The 15080-nt window shown below is 41.2% G+C and overlaps 1 protein-coding gene across 4 annotated transcripts in view; it reads left to right on the forward strand.

The window, feature by feature from the left end:
• The first annotated feature begins 366 nt into the window (after window positions 1–366).
• Window positions 367–15080, forward strand: part of LOC109908678 (protein FAM131B) — a 28824-nt gene continuing 14110 nt past the window's right edge. Inside the window, exons 1-6 of one of the 4 annotated variants that reach the window (XM_031793673.1) lie at window positions 367–690; window positions 10234–10271; window positions 12478–12513; window positions 13122–13224; window positions 14470–14694; window positions 14809–14949. In XM_031793673.1, coding sequence (XP_031649533.1) covers window positions 663–690; window positions 10234–10271; window positions 12478–12513; window positions 13122–13224; window positions 14470–14694; window positions 14809–14949 — 571 coding nt within the window. In that variant the 5' untranslated portion in view covers window positions 367–662. The remainder of the gene's footprint in view (window positions 691–10233; window positions 10272–12477; window positions 12514–13121; window positions 13225–14469; window positions 14695–14808; window positions 14950–15080) is intronic. The other 3 variants (XM_031793674.1, XM_020507330.2, XM_020507329.2) reach the window with 3 other exon arrangements.

Genomic DNA, 15080 nt, shown 5'->3' on the forward strand with positions numbered 1-15080 from the left:
TTGAATCACTGTCTGTGTTTATATGTATATTGTGGGAGTAAGACGAAGAGAGACGGAAGGAGGGAGGGGCAGAAGGAGAGGAAAAGAGCTGTACTGCATTGCCAGAGAGAGAAAGAGAGAGAGAAAGAGAGAGAGCGAGAGAGGGAGAATAGAGACATACTAGACACATTTATCACACCGTCAGAAGACAGAGAGGATGTTTCCAGTTGACAGAATAGGTCAACATTTCTGCTAAATGAGTTATACTTCAATCACTTGGAGAGTTGGGATATTAATGGCATTGAAGGAACTAGTACTTGCTTGTCATTATTTCAACGATGTCAAGTCTCCCCCCCCCCCCCCCCCTCTCAGACACGTTGATTTACTGACTGACTAACCGGGGATGCTCCAGCATCGCGACGCTGCACTCTATCTGTGTCTCTCTGTGTGTGTGCCAGTGGGTTTGACGGAGGTAAGGAGAGAGAGGGAGCGGGCGAGACAAAGGCAGAGCAAGAGGAGAGAGAGAGAGGGAGCAAAGGAGTGAGAGAGAGGGAGAGACGTGCACACACACACACACATACGGAGCGAGACGGGAGGAGAGAAGAGGAGTGGAGAGAATGCCTGGCGAAAGGGTGGCGCTTCCTCGCTTGCTGCTTCCAGGGCCTCTGTGAGAGACAGACACCATGGGCTGCATCGGCTCCCGGACCATCAGTAAGCAGACCCCCATCTTTTTCCCATCTGCTTTTCCCCCAGTGACGAGGGAGATGGAGGAGGGTGGGAGTGGGGGAAGGGGGACTCTGGGGGGGGACTCTGAATTTCTCCTCTGAAGCCGTAAGTACGTTTCTATGGAGATGTGTTGGTTAATGGGGCTCGGCAGCGTACGTCTGAGGCTAGACAGAGAGGAGAGGTTTTTGTTTTGCATGGTGAATGCTGAATGTGGGGAATAGGGAGAAATGGCAAGACGACGGCGTGACAATGGAAGTGAAGGCAATTTCTAGTGGACTGAAATACGGGCCGACTCGGTTGACATTTCAAATGTATATGCCTAATGGACTGTACGACCATGTGCGCATGGAGATAGGTGTGTGTGTGTGTGTGTGTGAGAGAGAGAGAGAGAGAGATATACAGAGGGCTCTGAGGAGACAGAGAGAATGAAATATGACAGTAGAGGTTGTTTACAATGATGTCAGGGGAGACGTATTAAAGGAGAGAAATAGAGAGAAAGGAGGAGAGACAGAGAAAGGAATGATGTGAAATCCTGTTAGCAGTGTCTGCATGGTGTACTGTTGCACATAGAAATAGTGATGGAGAGAGAGGAAAAAACAGGGAAAGAAGGAAGCAAAGAGAAAGAGAGCAGAGAGCAGAATTTCATGACGGATGAAAGGATCGGATCGGGGGAGGGAGGGATGGATGAATGAAGGGATGGATGGATGAAGGGAAAGTCATGAGGAAATGGACTTAGTTTGACTATGTGTGTGTGTGTGCGCACTCCCTCTTGTTAAACCGCCCTCCAGCCATGACTTAGAGCTAAGGTAACCGCTGGCTGTGTATGAGCAAATATCAAATGCTCCCCTCTCCTCCGTCGGAGTGCGTCATGACCGGCGGGTAATGAATCGAAGCATGTGTGCAGCAGTGCTCAGGTTAGGAGGAATAAAACGGAGACACACACACACACACACAAACCCGGCTGAGACTATGACCCGCATTGGATGAGTCAGAACCGATCGCGGCAAACCCAGGTGTGAGCCTGGATGCGCTACACATGTAGGTCAATTGAGCAAAGGCAACGCTGCCAGTGGTTAATACAGCCGGCGTAGCTACGTCGAGGTGTATGGCTCAAAAGAGCCTCAGTGCTGACAGTACCATGGAGCATACTGTAGACTGAATGGAATTTCATGGTCTGTGGAACTGGTACGGTCCATCTGGCTGTGACATAGGCCGTGGATGATTTCACTGAAGTCGACCGGGCTCCGATGGGATTGGATGTTATGTAGTGTGTTATACTGTAGACAGTGTTAACGGGAGATTAGCTCAAGCGTGGTGCGTCGTTTGTTTTGGATTCATACGTAATGGAGAGGGATTGCCCTTTTCTATTAAACACTTCATCAAGCCTGGTCAGTTCCTTCATGAAAACAAATGTGGAGGCTCGCGGTCGGAGGTGAATGAAATAAATAAAGGGATGGATGAAAATTTGACCTTTGATTGTCATTGAGCCGGTAGAGGATGTGTAGCACGTGTTTTGACCGTGGCGATGAAAGCCAGCCTGGCGTTTTAGAGACAAATGAGTGTGTGAAATCAAGCTAGGGAAGGTGTTAGTCTGGATGTAGCGTTTTGGAGCAGTAAACAACACTAGAGTTGGAGTTTTCCCTCTGACAAGGTCTCTCTACAACATTTTTTTAATACGAAAGTCCATGTAAAGTCCCTTCAAACAGAGATGAAATCACTCAAGATTGATAAAGAAGTTGTTTCGGTCTGTCTGTCTGTCTCTCTCTGTCTCTCTGTCTCTCTCTCTCTCTCTCTCTCTGTCTCTCTCTCTCTCTGTCTCTCTCTCTCTGTCTCTCTCTCTCTCTGTCTGTCTCTCTGTCTCTCTCTCTCTCTGTCTCTCGCCAGCAAAATGCTGTAAAATGTGTATTATAGAATACTATAGTGATACCAATAACAAGACATGGGCATTTAAGTGCATCTTATCACATTCAATTTGCCGTTTGTTATCATGTGTGAACTTAGGTTGACTCGCATCCAACAACAACAGCCCATTATTGAGAGCTCCGTTGTTATAATAAGCATATATTGCTATATATAGCTTCTGGTATGGGAGTGAGGTTGATGGATGTGAGTGGAGAAGAGATGCTTCAAGTACACATGGGTCAACAGCACATCCCCATACAGTCTTTAGCTCCTCTGGGAAACATTCAGAGGAACCATGTTCCCCAGAGGAACCATGCCATGATAACAAGACACCATGATCTGATTCTACTGTATTCTACTGTTTTGCCGGAGGTATTATTCCAGTGTATTGCGTAGAGTGCCGGACCTTAGTTATTATATTCCATTATGTTCAATACGGATGTTGTTCATGATGAACGGTTACCGGACTGCATTTAGTCCTAGATTCCCTTATTTTCCAGGAGGCGAAAACAGGGCAAGTGAAAAGCAATGAGAAACACAGCTGAGAAATGGAGGAATACAGTTCATTCCACGTAGTGTTTTCCTGTGTGTAGCCATGACATGTCTCCTGTGACCTTTTCCAAATATCCCTAGGCCTTCATCCATCACATATCTGGAATTGACTTAATTTCATGGGTGGCGAGACACTTAGCAAGCCTCAGTGGCAATGGCAATATCGGACGCTGATGTCATGTTTTCTCTTCCAATTACTGAAAGCCAATGGATGTGGGCCATTTGCATTTTTTAACAATAGTTTGTTGTAACCCTTTTTTAACACCGTAATGGTTCATTACAGTAAATAAAATAATGAGTTGAAGCCTGCATTTTAAGGGGGAAATCATGTATTGGAAATATTGATGAATTAGCTGAAACTCTGTGATGTACTGCATAGTTCAACATACAAGATACACTATGTATTACAATGAGATACTGTATATTTAGAAGTACCAGATCAGGTCTGTAGGTTTTTCAACAACAACAAAAATATGCTGATGAAAGTAGGCCTAATGTAAGGCGGAAATGAGAAGTAGCTAAGCCTACTCATAGTACCATTGAGTACAATGAAGAGGTGTTGTGTATTTATATTACTAGAATGTAAATTATACAGTGTGAAACTAAAATACTAGTAAATAGATCAACTGGATCATGGAAATGACATGAGTGTGAATATATCAGGAGAGAAGCCAAGGTCTGTTTATGTATACTGAAGGTGTTGATTTTTCAACGAGGCAAGTCAGTTACAGTTTTTCTCAATTGCTAAAACACAATTACTGAAACCTTGCTCCATTTCCTGAAAACATTAAACACAAATCCTCATCTTCAAGCACTATTTACATAACCTCTGACTCCTCTTGCAAAATGAAACATTCGCCCTCAAAACAGTTTTACCTGTGTTCAAAATCAAACACTGCTCTCAAATCATAAACAAAGTGATCAAAATGATATACACTCTCAAGCAATCAGTAAACAATACACCGAAAAATAGAAAACACATTGTTCAAAACATACAATTCTCAGGGAGAAGTACATTTTTAATTTAAACATTTTTCATATTTTTCCGTCATTGTCCTTTGATGAACGAAAACATGTTCTATCATAGTAGCTCAAAATTGATCAGAAATTACTACTCTGCTATGCTCTTTGCAATTTTGTTTTTTGTTCTTCCTCCTCCTTGTACCCCTATTTTTACAGTACTGTACCCTGCATCTCACAAACTTGTCCTTTGTCTCTGTGATACTGTAATTCTTGTTCTTTGTTGATATGAACCTGCAACCAGTCAAAATCTATTGAGCAGTCAGTACTGTTAATAAATGGAAAGCATGTTCAGGGCCATACAATTCATCCATTGTACAGTATACAGCCTACAATGCACTGTACTACAGTATCCATTCTCAGACTTTCTCCTTCCCACCTTCAACAACCTGTTTGCTCTCTGAACTGGCTTATATTGGTTGTATCGCATCATTTGAAACAGGTTAAATCAATTTTGAGTGGTTGTGTTCAATCAATGACATATGTTCTCTATTTGTATTTGATTGCTGCCACTTGTGTTTACCAGTATGGATGACATGTGCATTAGAGTGCAGAATGTGTTTTGAGAATGAGAATATGTTTAGAGTTTTGCTGAAAAGTCTACGTGAGATCTACAAATTGTGTTTTATCATGTGAAATGGTTTAAGGTATTGACAACAGACTGCATAATTAGCCTAAATGAGTCCAGGCAACTGAGAACTCTGTTCAGCCAATGGGTTTTAGTGTTTTAGCAATTGAGAAAAACTGTAAGTACAAATTCTTATTTACAATGACAGCCTAGGAACAGTGGGTTAACTGCCTTGTTCAGGGGCATAACAACAGATTTTTACCTTGTCAGCTTGGGGACTTGATCTAGCAACCTTTTGGTTACTGGCCCAATGCTCTAACCACTAGGCTACCTGCTGCCTGGATTTTCTTTTAAACCGAAGCTGTTAATGTTTCTAATTTGTACCTAAGGTGTCTATGTTTCTGTATACTGGAAGTATTTATGTTTCTGTATACTGAAAGTATTTATGTTTCTAAATTGTACTGAAAGTATTTATGTTTCTGTATACTGATGTTTATGTTTCTGTATACTGAAAGTATTTATGTTTCTGTATACTGAAAGTTTTTATGTTTCCAAACTTTACTGAAAGTATTTATGTTTCTGTATACTGATGTTTATGTTTCTGTATAATGAAAGTGTTTATGTTTCTGTATACTGAAAGTGTTTATGTTTCTATATAATGAAAGTGTTTATGTTTCTGTATACTGATGTTTATGTTTCTGTATACTGAAAGTGTTTATGTTTCTGTATAATGAAAGTGTTTATATTTCTGTATACTGATGTTTATGTTTCTGTATACTGAAAGTGTTTATGTTTCTGTATAATGAAAGTGTTTATATTTCTGTATACTGAAAGTGTTTATGTTTCTGTATACTGAAAGTTTTTATGTTTCTGTATACTGAAAGTATTTATGTTTCTAAACTTTACTGAAAGTATTTATGTTTCTGTATACTGATGTTTATGTTTCTGTATAATGAAAGTGTTTATATTTCTGTATACTGAAAGTGTTTATGTTTCTGTATACTGATGTTTATGTTTCTGTATACTGAAAGTGTTTATGTTTCTGTATAATGAAAGTGTTTATATTTCTGTATACTGAAAGTGTTTATGTTTCTGTATACTGAAAGTATTTATGTTTCTGTACACTGAAAGTATTTATGTTTCTGTATACTGATGTTTATATTTCTGTATCCTGAAAGTGTTTATGTCTCTGTATCCTGAAAGTGTTTATGTTTCTGTATACTGAAAGTGTTTCTGTTTCTGTATACTGAAAGTATTTATGTATCTGTATACTGAAAGTATTTATGTTAAAGTATTTATGTATCTGTATACTGAAAGTATTTATGTTAAAGTATTTATGTATCTGTATACTGAAAGTATTTATGTTAAAGTATTTATGTATCTGTATACTGAAAGTATTTATGTTAAAGTATTTATGTATCTGTATACTGAAAGTATTTATGTTAAAGTATTTATGTATCTGTATACTGAAAGTATTTATGTTAAAGTATTTATGTATCTGTATACTGAAAGTATTTATGTTAAAGTATTTATGTATCTGTATACTGAAAGTATTTGTGTTAAAGTATTTATGTATCTGTATCCTGAAAGTATTTATGTATCTGTATACTGAAAGTATTTATGTTTCTGTATACTGAAAGTATTTATGTTAAAGTATTTATGTTTCTGTATACTGAAGGTGTTTATGTTTCTAATCTGTACTGAAAGTGTGTGTTGTCGTGGTAATTTCCTGTATTACAAAATAATGAGAGCAAACCACACACAAGTCAGAGTTATATTATAAAGTCCATCTTTAATTACATGAGCTTCACCATAGCCCCTTTTGACTCTCAGATCAATTCAGTGTCTATAAATTAATTCTCTGAGAGTCCTTACAAAACAGTTCTTAGCATCATTTATAGTCAAGACATACCCATCTCAACTCACATGACGAAACACAGATCTTAGGAACATTACAAAGGAAGACTTTAATTGAGAGAGGAGTATCCCATAGCCAGACAGCATTAGCTATAAATTATCGTTCAGTTTGGTCTCTTTAGACGAGATTCTAATCTCGTTCTTGGTACCACTTAGGACCAAAACATTACCTCATCCAATGGCATATATCAATTGTCAATTCTAGATACTCCCATCTCAAATACAATCCCTCCTGGACAAGATCAGAAAAGACAATGAACCTCTTAGGTCATATACTAGATCAAGATAAGGGAAACCTCAGAGGGGACATACAATAGTTACAGACACATTCCCATTCTGTCCTCCTCCCCTTCTGATATTATTCATAGCATCACATAGTTTAACAGATATATTGACATATGAAGACAAGCCTGACCTCTCCCCTCTCTGGGCCCCAAGTGACTAAGCCCTAGCAGAGAAGGGATAAGTGCAAACTGCCAACAGTATTATCCTAATGACATATCTCACATAAGCATTATTATGTAAATAAAACATCTTACTTATGCATGTTACCTAACTAATTCTGATTCTGCTACCACAGTGTTCATGTGATTGGTGAAACTGTCACTTTCTTACATAGGTCTCCTTCAATTACCCAGAAACAAACACACTATTCAACAGTCTGTTGAAGCATGCTGTAGCTTGTTGTGCACTATTTAACATCACTCATCTTGTTTGTTATTCAGTTATATTGAGTGTCTATGAGATATTGCATTACACAGGAATTGCCCCCCCCAACCCCCCCCCCCCCCCCCAATATTGATTTCTTTAAAAGTGCTGACAGACTGACTGACGGATGCTCTGTATTGAGCGGAGTACACTCGCTGTGTCTCACACACACAGCATGGCTGATGACGGGAGTTGACTGACGACTCTCGCAAGTTTGACGGACATGGGGCCAAGGTGACTGGTCGGTGTAGTTTGCTTGACAGGTGGTCACGGTTGAGCTGCTACTGTACTGACCTTTAGTGTGGAAGACTGCTAGAGGCAATAGGTGAAGAGGGGAGAGAGAGGGGCTCGGAGAGAGAGGGAAGAGGATGGGAGGAAGGAATTCGGAAGAGAGAGAAGAGTAAATATGGAACGGAGAAAAGAAGACAGAGAGAAGCATGGGCTGTGCTATAGTTGGGCATCAATGGCTTTGGGTGGCTAAGTGTTCACTTAATCTCTGAGACATACCATTTGAATTAGTAGCATGTTGTTTTGGTCATTTTATATCCAGTGATTTGTCTGCCATTAATAGCTTGGAATCGTTTTTTTTTACCTCATAGTTACCCACTGGGAACACCCTGTTTGAATCAACTATCTACTATCAAATGAAGAATTTTTATGAAATTACATGGAACCAACATGGAATAGATGCTGCGTTGATTTCTGTGCCCAGTGGGTATGTATTTTGGGCCCCAAAATTAGGTTGACAGTATTTGTGGTATCTCAACAGTTTTTTAAAAATAAAACAATGAAGCGGTGTCCCGCTAGAACGCCCTTCGGCACTGGTACTAGAGCTGAGGTGAGTCAGACTTTGCCCTTCACCCTGAATCAGTGTCAAGGCGCACGTCAGCCACTGTGTGTCACCACCAAGACGCCCCACTCGGCTCCAAGCGATCGCAAAAGACAGATGATGATGGTCCCAAACATTTCGAACGACGAGATCTGTCAGGAGGTGATCGCGGCAGTGTCTGACGATGCTCCCTTCCCCCGCCTATTGCTTTGACGGCCCTCGCCGGCTTCTGGCTTCCGCTCGGTCGGTCACAGTAGGATAAATGCTCCGCAACGGAACTCGCTCAGTGCAGCGCGAGCGGCAAGCCCCTGCTGTTTCCCCCACTTTGTGAACAAAGTCCTACCCTTCCCCCAGCCCACACAATTGGTCGGGAACAAAGCTTTCCCCCCCCCACACCTTTGTAATTGTACAGTTGTATCATAAGACTCCTGTCACGTTTGAGACCTTACCTCTCCTCTCACAAGGTTCAATATCTGACTCTGATGTTTTTTGTTCAACAACGAATGCGGGAAAGAAAATTCTCTACAACGAGACAAATTCCACAGCAAAGTGAAGGAGGCTTAGTTCTCTATAAGGTCAAGAGGTATGTCTGTCTAGTTTACTCCGAGCTGTTAGATGACAGCTGTTTACTCCAAGCTGTTGAAGACCTCTTGACAGGCCAGGGAGACAAGTGTGGGGTTAAGATGAGTGTGTTTGGGCCTGTTTTACAGATGGATAGATCTTACACGTGAGATGGTGAGATGTGGTGAGATGTGGTGAGATGTGGTGAGATGTGGTGAGATGTGGTGAGAGGTGGTGAGATGTGGTGAGATGTGGTGAGATGTGGTGAGAGGTGGTGAGATGTGGTGAGATGTGGTGAGATGTGGTGAGATGTGGTGAGATGTGGTGAGATGTGGCAACAACAACAAAAAATGAAGTCTTATCAACTGTGGACACGATTCACAATTCAATGTTAAAATAATCTAGGCGAAGATTCTTTTAACACCAACAATAAAACATTCACCACCTTCTCATTCCATTGGTTAAGGTGCAGGATATTGTTCTACTGGAACGCCCCATCCTCCTCGAAGTTTTGTCCTTTTTTTCCCTCTACCCCATCTCAGTAAACCCTCCGTTTTTTTCCCCTCCATGTCATCCTTTCTATTTTTTCTTCGAGACCACCTGTTCCTCACCCTCATTTTCCCTCGGTTATCTTGGAGTTCCATCAGCTGTAGAGGTCTCCGGTGTGTCTGATGGAGGAAAATGGCCTCCAGGTTCCCCCGGGTGTCAACTCAGCTGTAGTTAAAGAGAGGAGAAGCGTTTCAATTCAAATCTTAGAACTCAATTTGACTTTCTTTTATGTTGGCTCTTGCTTGTTTAAAGGACACTTTCAAGGGCCCACATTCAGACGGGGCCCTTAGATAGTCACGAGGACGTGTTTCAATTCAGAACTCCCCTTTTGTGATGGATTCTGTTCCTTTATGTGGGTTGCCCTTTTAAATGACACTTTAACTGTTAAAAATATTCAAGTGAGATGTTAGGATATAGAACATTACAGACAAGTGTTTTAAGGATTTTGACTTTTTTCAGCTTATTTCTGTGTGGAGAAGAGGGCACGCGATGCAGTGTCAATTTACAGTATGTGCCAATATAATATTACTGTACTGTATTTTCTGTATTTTAGGTATAATAGTATAATATGTCTTACTACTAGTTTAATACTAAGTTAAAACGTAACAGTTTTTCAATGCATGATTTAGGAGGCTTACTATCAAATGCATCCTAATGACAATGCAGTTATATACCACACAAAGGTGTCATTCGAGACCTTCTTGAACACAATCAGCAGAGGAACCTAAAGATCGTGGCCAATGATGACATGCTCGTTTTCCCCAAATACGCTAACAGCTGGTGCAAATAATCGTACAATGTTAGTGCTTTGTCTGAACGTCAGCGTACATGTTCGAGGGTGCTGTCAGCTCTACTCAGTAAAGGTTGCATGAGGTTGGCTTCATGTTCTTCTTTCAGTTTTTTTCCTTTGTGTCTTTTCCAGCAGCGGACGCTGTTCCTGTACGGAAAGATGGGGAGCAGGTATGGATGACATTTCAATGTACGTTTTATCCCCCTGAAGTGAAATATAATTTGTCTGGATCGTACACCATTCCAGCTCTACCCTCGAGTGCATTTCTTCCTTGAGCCAAGATGGCCATTGAGGAAAAGTGTAGTTTCATGTTTTTTTAAATTTTATTATATCTAGTAGTGAAACTGAGCGTGTCTCGCTCACACTGCTCCCTATACTGAGAGTGCAATGATCTAATGTTGCTCAGAGATGGTTTATATTGAATTTCTCACAAAGGCCACTGGAGCAGGTCTCGAGAGCCCAAACCATTATGTACTGTATATAATCTCCCTCTCCAGGGACATAGCATACGATCCATCTTACTCATTTACCACTGTTGCTGTTGAGTTTTTCTCTCTTTAAAGAGGCTACACGGCTGAATTGCAATACACAATGGGGTCTTTTAAAACAACACAAAGACCCTACACAATGACAACCAACAAGACCGCCACAGATGTTTAAACATGAATAGAGCGTGTAGGCTACATAGTCTACTACGCTTAATATGCTCTTTGAATATGTTTTGTGGGGCAACCCATCTCCATTTCTGTTAGATGTCTGACAAGCAACAACAACAAAAAATGTTCACCCCATATAGTTCTGGATATGATGGATGGATATGGATTGGCCAGGGGTCACCTATTTTTCAGAAATCTGTCAACACAGCAGTGGCAGCTGAGCTGAGGTAGATGCAGCCAGCAGCCTCATAACACATGCGGTTAGAGAGACAGTATGCACTCCTCTGGACTGACCAGAGCTTGATGGCAACAATAAGACCACCGATGTCTGATTGGCCGATTGAGACAAAAGTGTTTCACCAGGGGAAACCTGTTCGCAGAAATCACTGGGCCTGTTGCTTGGCAGAAGAAGTTCCAAGGACACTGACGCCGTGCTGCTCTTGCTCGCCCTTCCTGTTAATGCACATTTTAACCATGATAAATCATTTCTAGTGACAAACCCCACACCGCAAGCCCTCATAAATAAAGAGCAAGCACTGACCACAGTCACTTTTTTCAGTGAATAATTCAACATTTAGTGGGATTATTTTTATCCATCCCAACTAAAGCAGAAATCCTCTGGGCGGCTAGCTTGGACTTCATGGGGCTTGCTTAATCACTGTGACAACATGGGGCTTCCCTCATGCCCCTTTTTATGACAACGCTAGCAGCCACTTGAGTGCTAGGTAGCTACCGGCCCGGACAAGACCAACGACACAAACATGCAGACTATACTAAACGAGATAAATTTCTTATCTGTGACAAAAGTCTTTTCCACACACATAGCTACGTGTAGCCTACTTAGACACCGGGTTCCCACAATTTCCCACTCTCCCATGCCCGAATAGCCTGAAGCTACAGGGCTCTTCTCGCAGGGTCTAATTCCCTATGTTGGAGCATTTTGAACCGTTGGTCGGGATTTTTGACCTGATTAAGCTATCTTTCTGCAGGTTTTGTTATTTCTGTATAACAACAAATCAACGAGGAAGTTAGCTCTTTTACAATGAGAGTAAATGGAAAATACTATTGGTTTCCCCCAATTTGGGTGTGTGGTCAAGGGTAATTTCTTCTAATGAAGTGAATATCGAATCAGAGTATTGTAGGAGAATGACCTCACACGGGGCACCATTTTATGTAGGGATTTTCCCTCACAAGTGGCACCATTTATGTAATGGATTGTCCTATTTATAAGGATGTATTATGATACTATAAGATATTATTCAATTATGAATAATGAGTTGTATCCTATTATTGCGAGGGAAGCATTACAAACACAAACCCTGACATCAATGGCAATAAACAGTACTTTTTCTATTTTGGTTTCCAAAGCCTATGGTCAAGCTGATATGAGAGAATCTATTCACATACAGACAGTGGATTCTCATCTCTATTCTATCCTCAATTGATCAGTATTTCAATCGTCCACATCATCCAAATCTCTCTTGCACTTTTTGTATTCCACCTTCTTTACTCAGATGCTTTCTCTTCCTCCCGCCACCCAAATCTCTCTACTGGTTTCATCCTGTGTATCTTTTACACACCTTATTTGTCAGTTTTGTTGTTGTTGTTGTTGTTGTATGTGTTCTTCTTTTAATCCTATCCCCTCTCCTTTTCCTGGCTCCTCTACAAACATACCTATATCTCTCCTGGTTTTCTTCCTCTCCCTCCTTCTCACTCTCAGCATGGGCGTGCCGAGTTTTCCTGGGAAGGAATCAATGTAAGTCCTGTGCTAATCTCGTCCTTTTCTTCCTCCACTCCTCCACGTATTTTGGCTCTCTCTGTCTGTAGATAAGCCAACTTTTTTTTCCCTTCAGTCTCTCCTCATCCCACCTCCCTCCCTCCCTCTTTCCCCATCTCTCTATCTTAGCGTTGCTGCTAATCTACTGTACTGCCTGTGTTACATAGTATCTCAGGCTGGGAGATAACAAGCTGTAATAACTTTACCTCATCTACAGTAGCTAACGCTAGCTGCTAGCATGCTGCTCCTTTATGTATCAATCATATGAATCACAGGCCTTACAGGTACAGTACACTGACTGCACAGTGAACTACTACACTACTGTGCTGACAATCGCTGGTTTAACCAAAGTGCTGATATGATTTGTGATGTGTTGGATAATGTAATGTATCTTTTGGTTAATATGGTGGTAGTTGTATTTGATCATTTGTTAAGCAGGATTTTCCCCTATTTTATTTTATTGCATATCTAATCCTCAACCAACAATATTGTTTTACCCCCTCACAACAATTGGTCATTCCTCTCCCTTTGCCCCTCCACAATTATTTGTTGATTTATTTATTTCCTCCCCTCGTCCCTTTCTACAGCTCTCTATGGAGGACACTTCCTCCATCCTGCCTCGTCTGAAAAGGAACTCCAACGCCTACGGGATCGGTGCTCTGGCTAAGTCCTCACTGACAGGTGTGTCAGGTGTGTGTCTGTCCTGGTAGATGGTAAACCAGCCCCATGTTGGCTCCAGACAGGAAGAGGAGATGGAGCCAACATGGTCGCCCCTGTGGGTGCCCTTCCTGTTTCACTTCCTGCCTCCCCATTGATACCTAATGCACACATCAATGGCCGGTTATGGGCAATTGATGGAATCCAATCAGATTTAAATATATATATATATATATACAAGTTTTAAAGTAAGTGCAGAAACCACAATGCAACTCCACAGGCATGCTGGGAAATGTAGTGTTTTGTAGTGTGGTATTTGTGGTGGTGGTGATTGTTTATTGTGGTGGCAAGGCAGTTTTATGGCTCTGTGCTTGTTTGTGCACAGAGCCATACAACTGTGTTGTGGTTGTGTCTGGTGAAGTTGAAGTACATTTGATTGATATCGTGTTTGTGTTTAACAGTCAGATTATATCGACCTTGGAATAATAAAGACCCCAAAACCACTTTCCTTACTCTCAAAATAACTTTGCATAACATTGAATACACATCTAAAATTAATATTATTTTATGAATGACATTTGCATTTTATGAGAACAACAATATTTTTTAACTGATTTAACTAATAAATCAGCAAGGCTTCATTCATCCCAGCATATTTGCTATTGCCCAATGGATTCAGTTCACACTCAATTGATTTAATTAGATTTTTATTGTTACATACTCTGAATGAATACATCCTTTGTTATCGTCAGATATTTGCACTTTAATTAAGGATTTGCAGTGGGGCCTTTTGAGATTTATGTTTAAAGCATTTTTTCACATTTTAATTACAAACAAATGCTTAAAGTCTAATGAATCTCATCTTCTTGATTAATTTGATGAGTAAAGACTCAGAATATTAATGTGGCACAATAAGTTCTGTATTTCACCCTTGTTGCTCACCACAGACGACTGAAAGATTGATCAAGTCAACAAGCCTTGATGAGTAAATAGACAGCTTCTAATAATGCTGTAAGCCCCATCTACACTCCCTTCAATCTCCAACCATCCATAGCTCCTGAGAGACATGCATGAAAGAGGAAGAAGCCACTTTGTACCGAATTCATATTCGGCTACTGTACCGTTGCCTCTCAGAAAGAAAACACAAGCCATTAAGCATTTTCCACAGTTCCCAGCCCATTTCACTTCCTGAGCCCAAATCCATTGTGGGAGGTGCCATATTCACAAATTGAATGTGTTGTGAAACAGTGTTCCCCCCCCCCTCTATTCTTTATTTAGGCGTGTCCCGTTCCATGAAGGATAAAGTAACTAAGCCCACTGCCATGGCCTCGGGCAAAGTGGCTCACATGATCGAATGGCAGAGCTGGAACACACCATCCACTGGGACTGAAGGGGCTGTGGTCACCAAAATCCCAACCTCGCAACGTGAGAAGGAGAGGCGGATAGAGAGCGAAATGTACAGTGAACTCAGTGAAGGAGAAAAGGAGGCCCGCTTCACTGCAGGTAAGAGTGAACAGAAGAACCCATTCAAATTAAACAGATTAACACGTCAATAAATTAGATTTGGAACCATGTATTTTACGTTGTTTACAAAGTCTGTCCCCTTGCTTCTCCCAGGATTAATGGCACAATTTGCCTTATCTGAGGCTACTTTGCTGGGCTGGAGATCTATGGAGGAAGATGGCCTTTGTGCTGGCTCCAAACAAGGTAGCGTGGCCCACCTCAGTGAGACCAACCAGGAGAGCATCACCAGCAGAGGTACAGGACTCGCCGCCCCAGTGGCATTTGTTAATGTTTTTTGTTGTTGTTAAGGAAATGAGCATCCAGCATCGTGGTACAAATATAGTGCCTTGCGAAAGTATTCGGCCCCCTTGAACTTTGCGACCTTT

The sequence above is a fragment of the Oncorhynchus kisutch genome, linkage group LG17 (assembly GCF_002021735.2).
Source record: "Oncorhynchus kisutch isolate 150728-3 linkage group LG17, Okis_V2, whole genome shotgun sequence".
NCBI classification, from domain to species: Eukaryota; Metazoa; Chordata; class Actinopteri; order Salmoniformes; family Salmonidae; genus Oncorhynchus; species Oncorhynchus kisutch.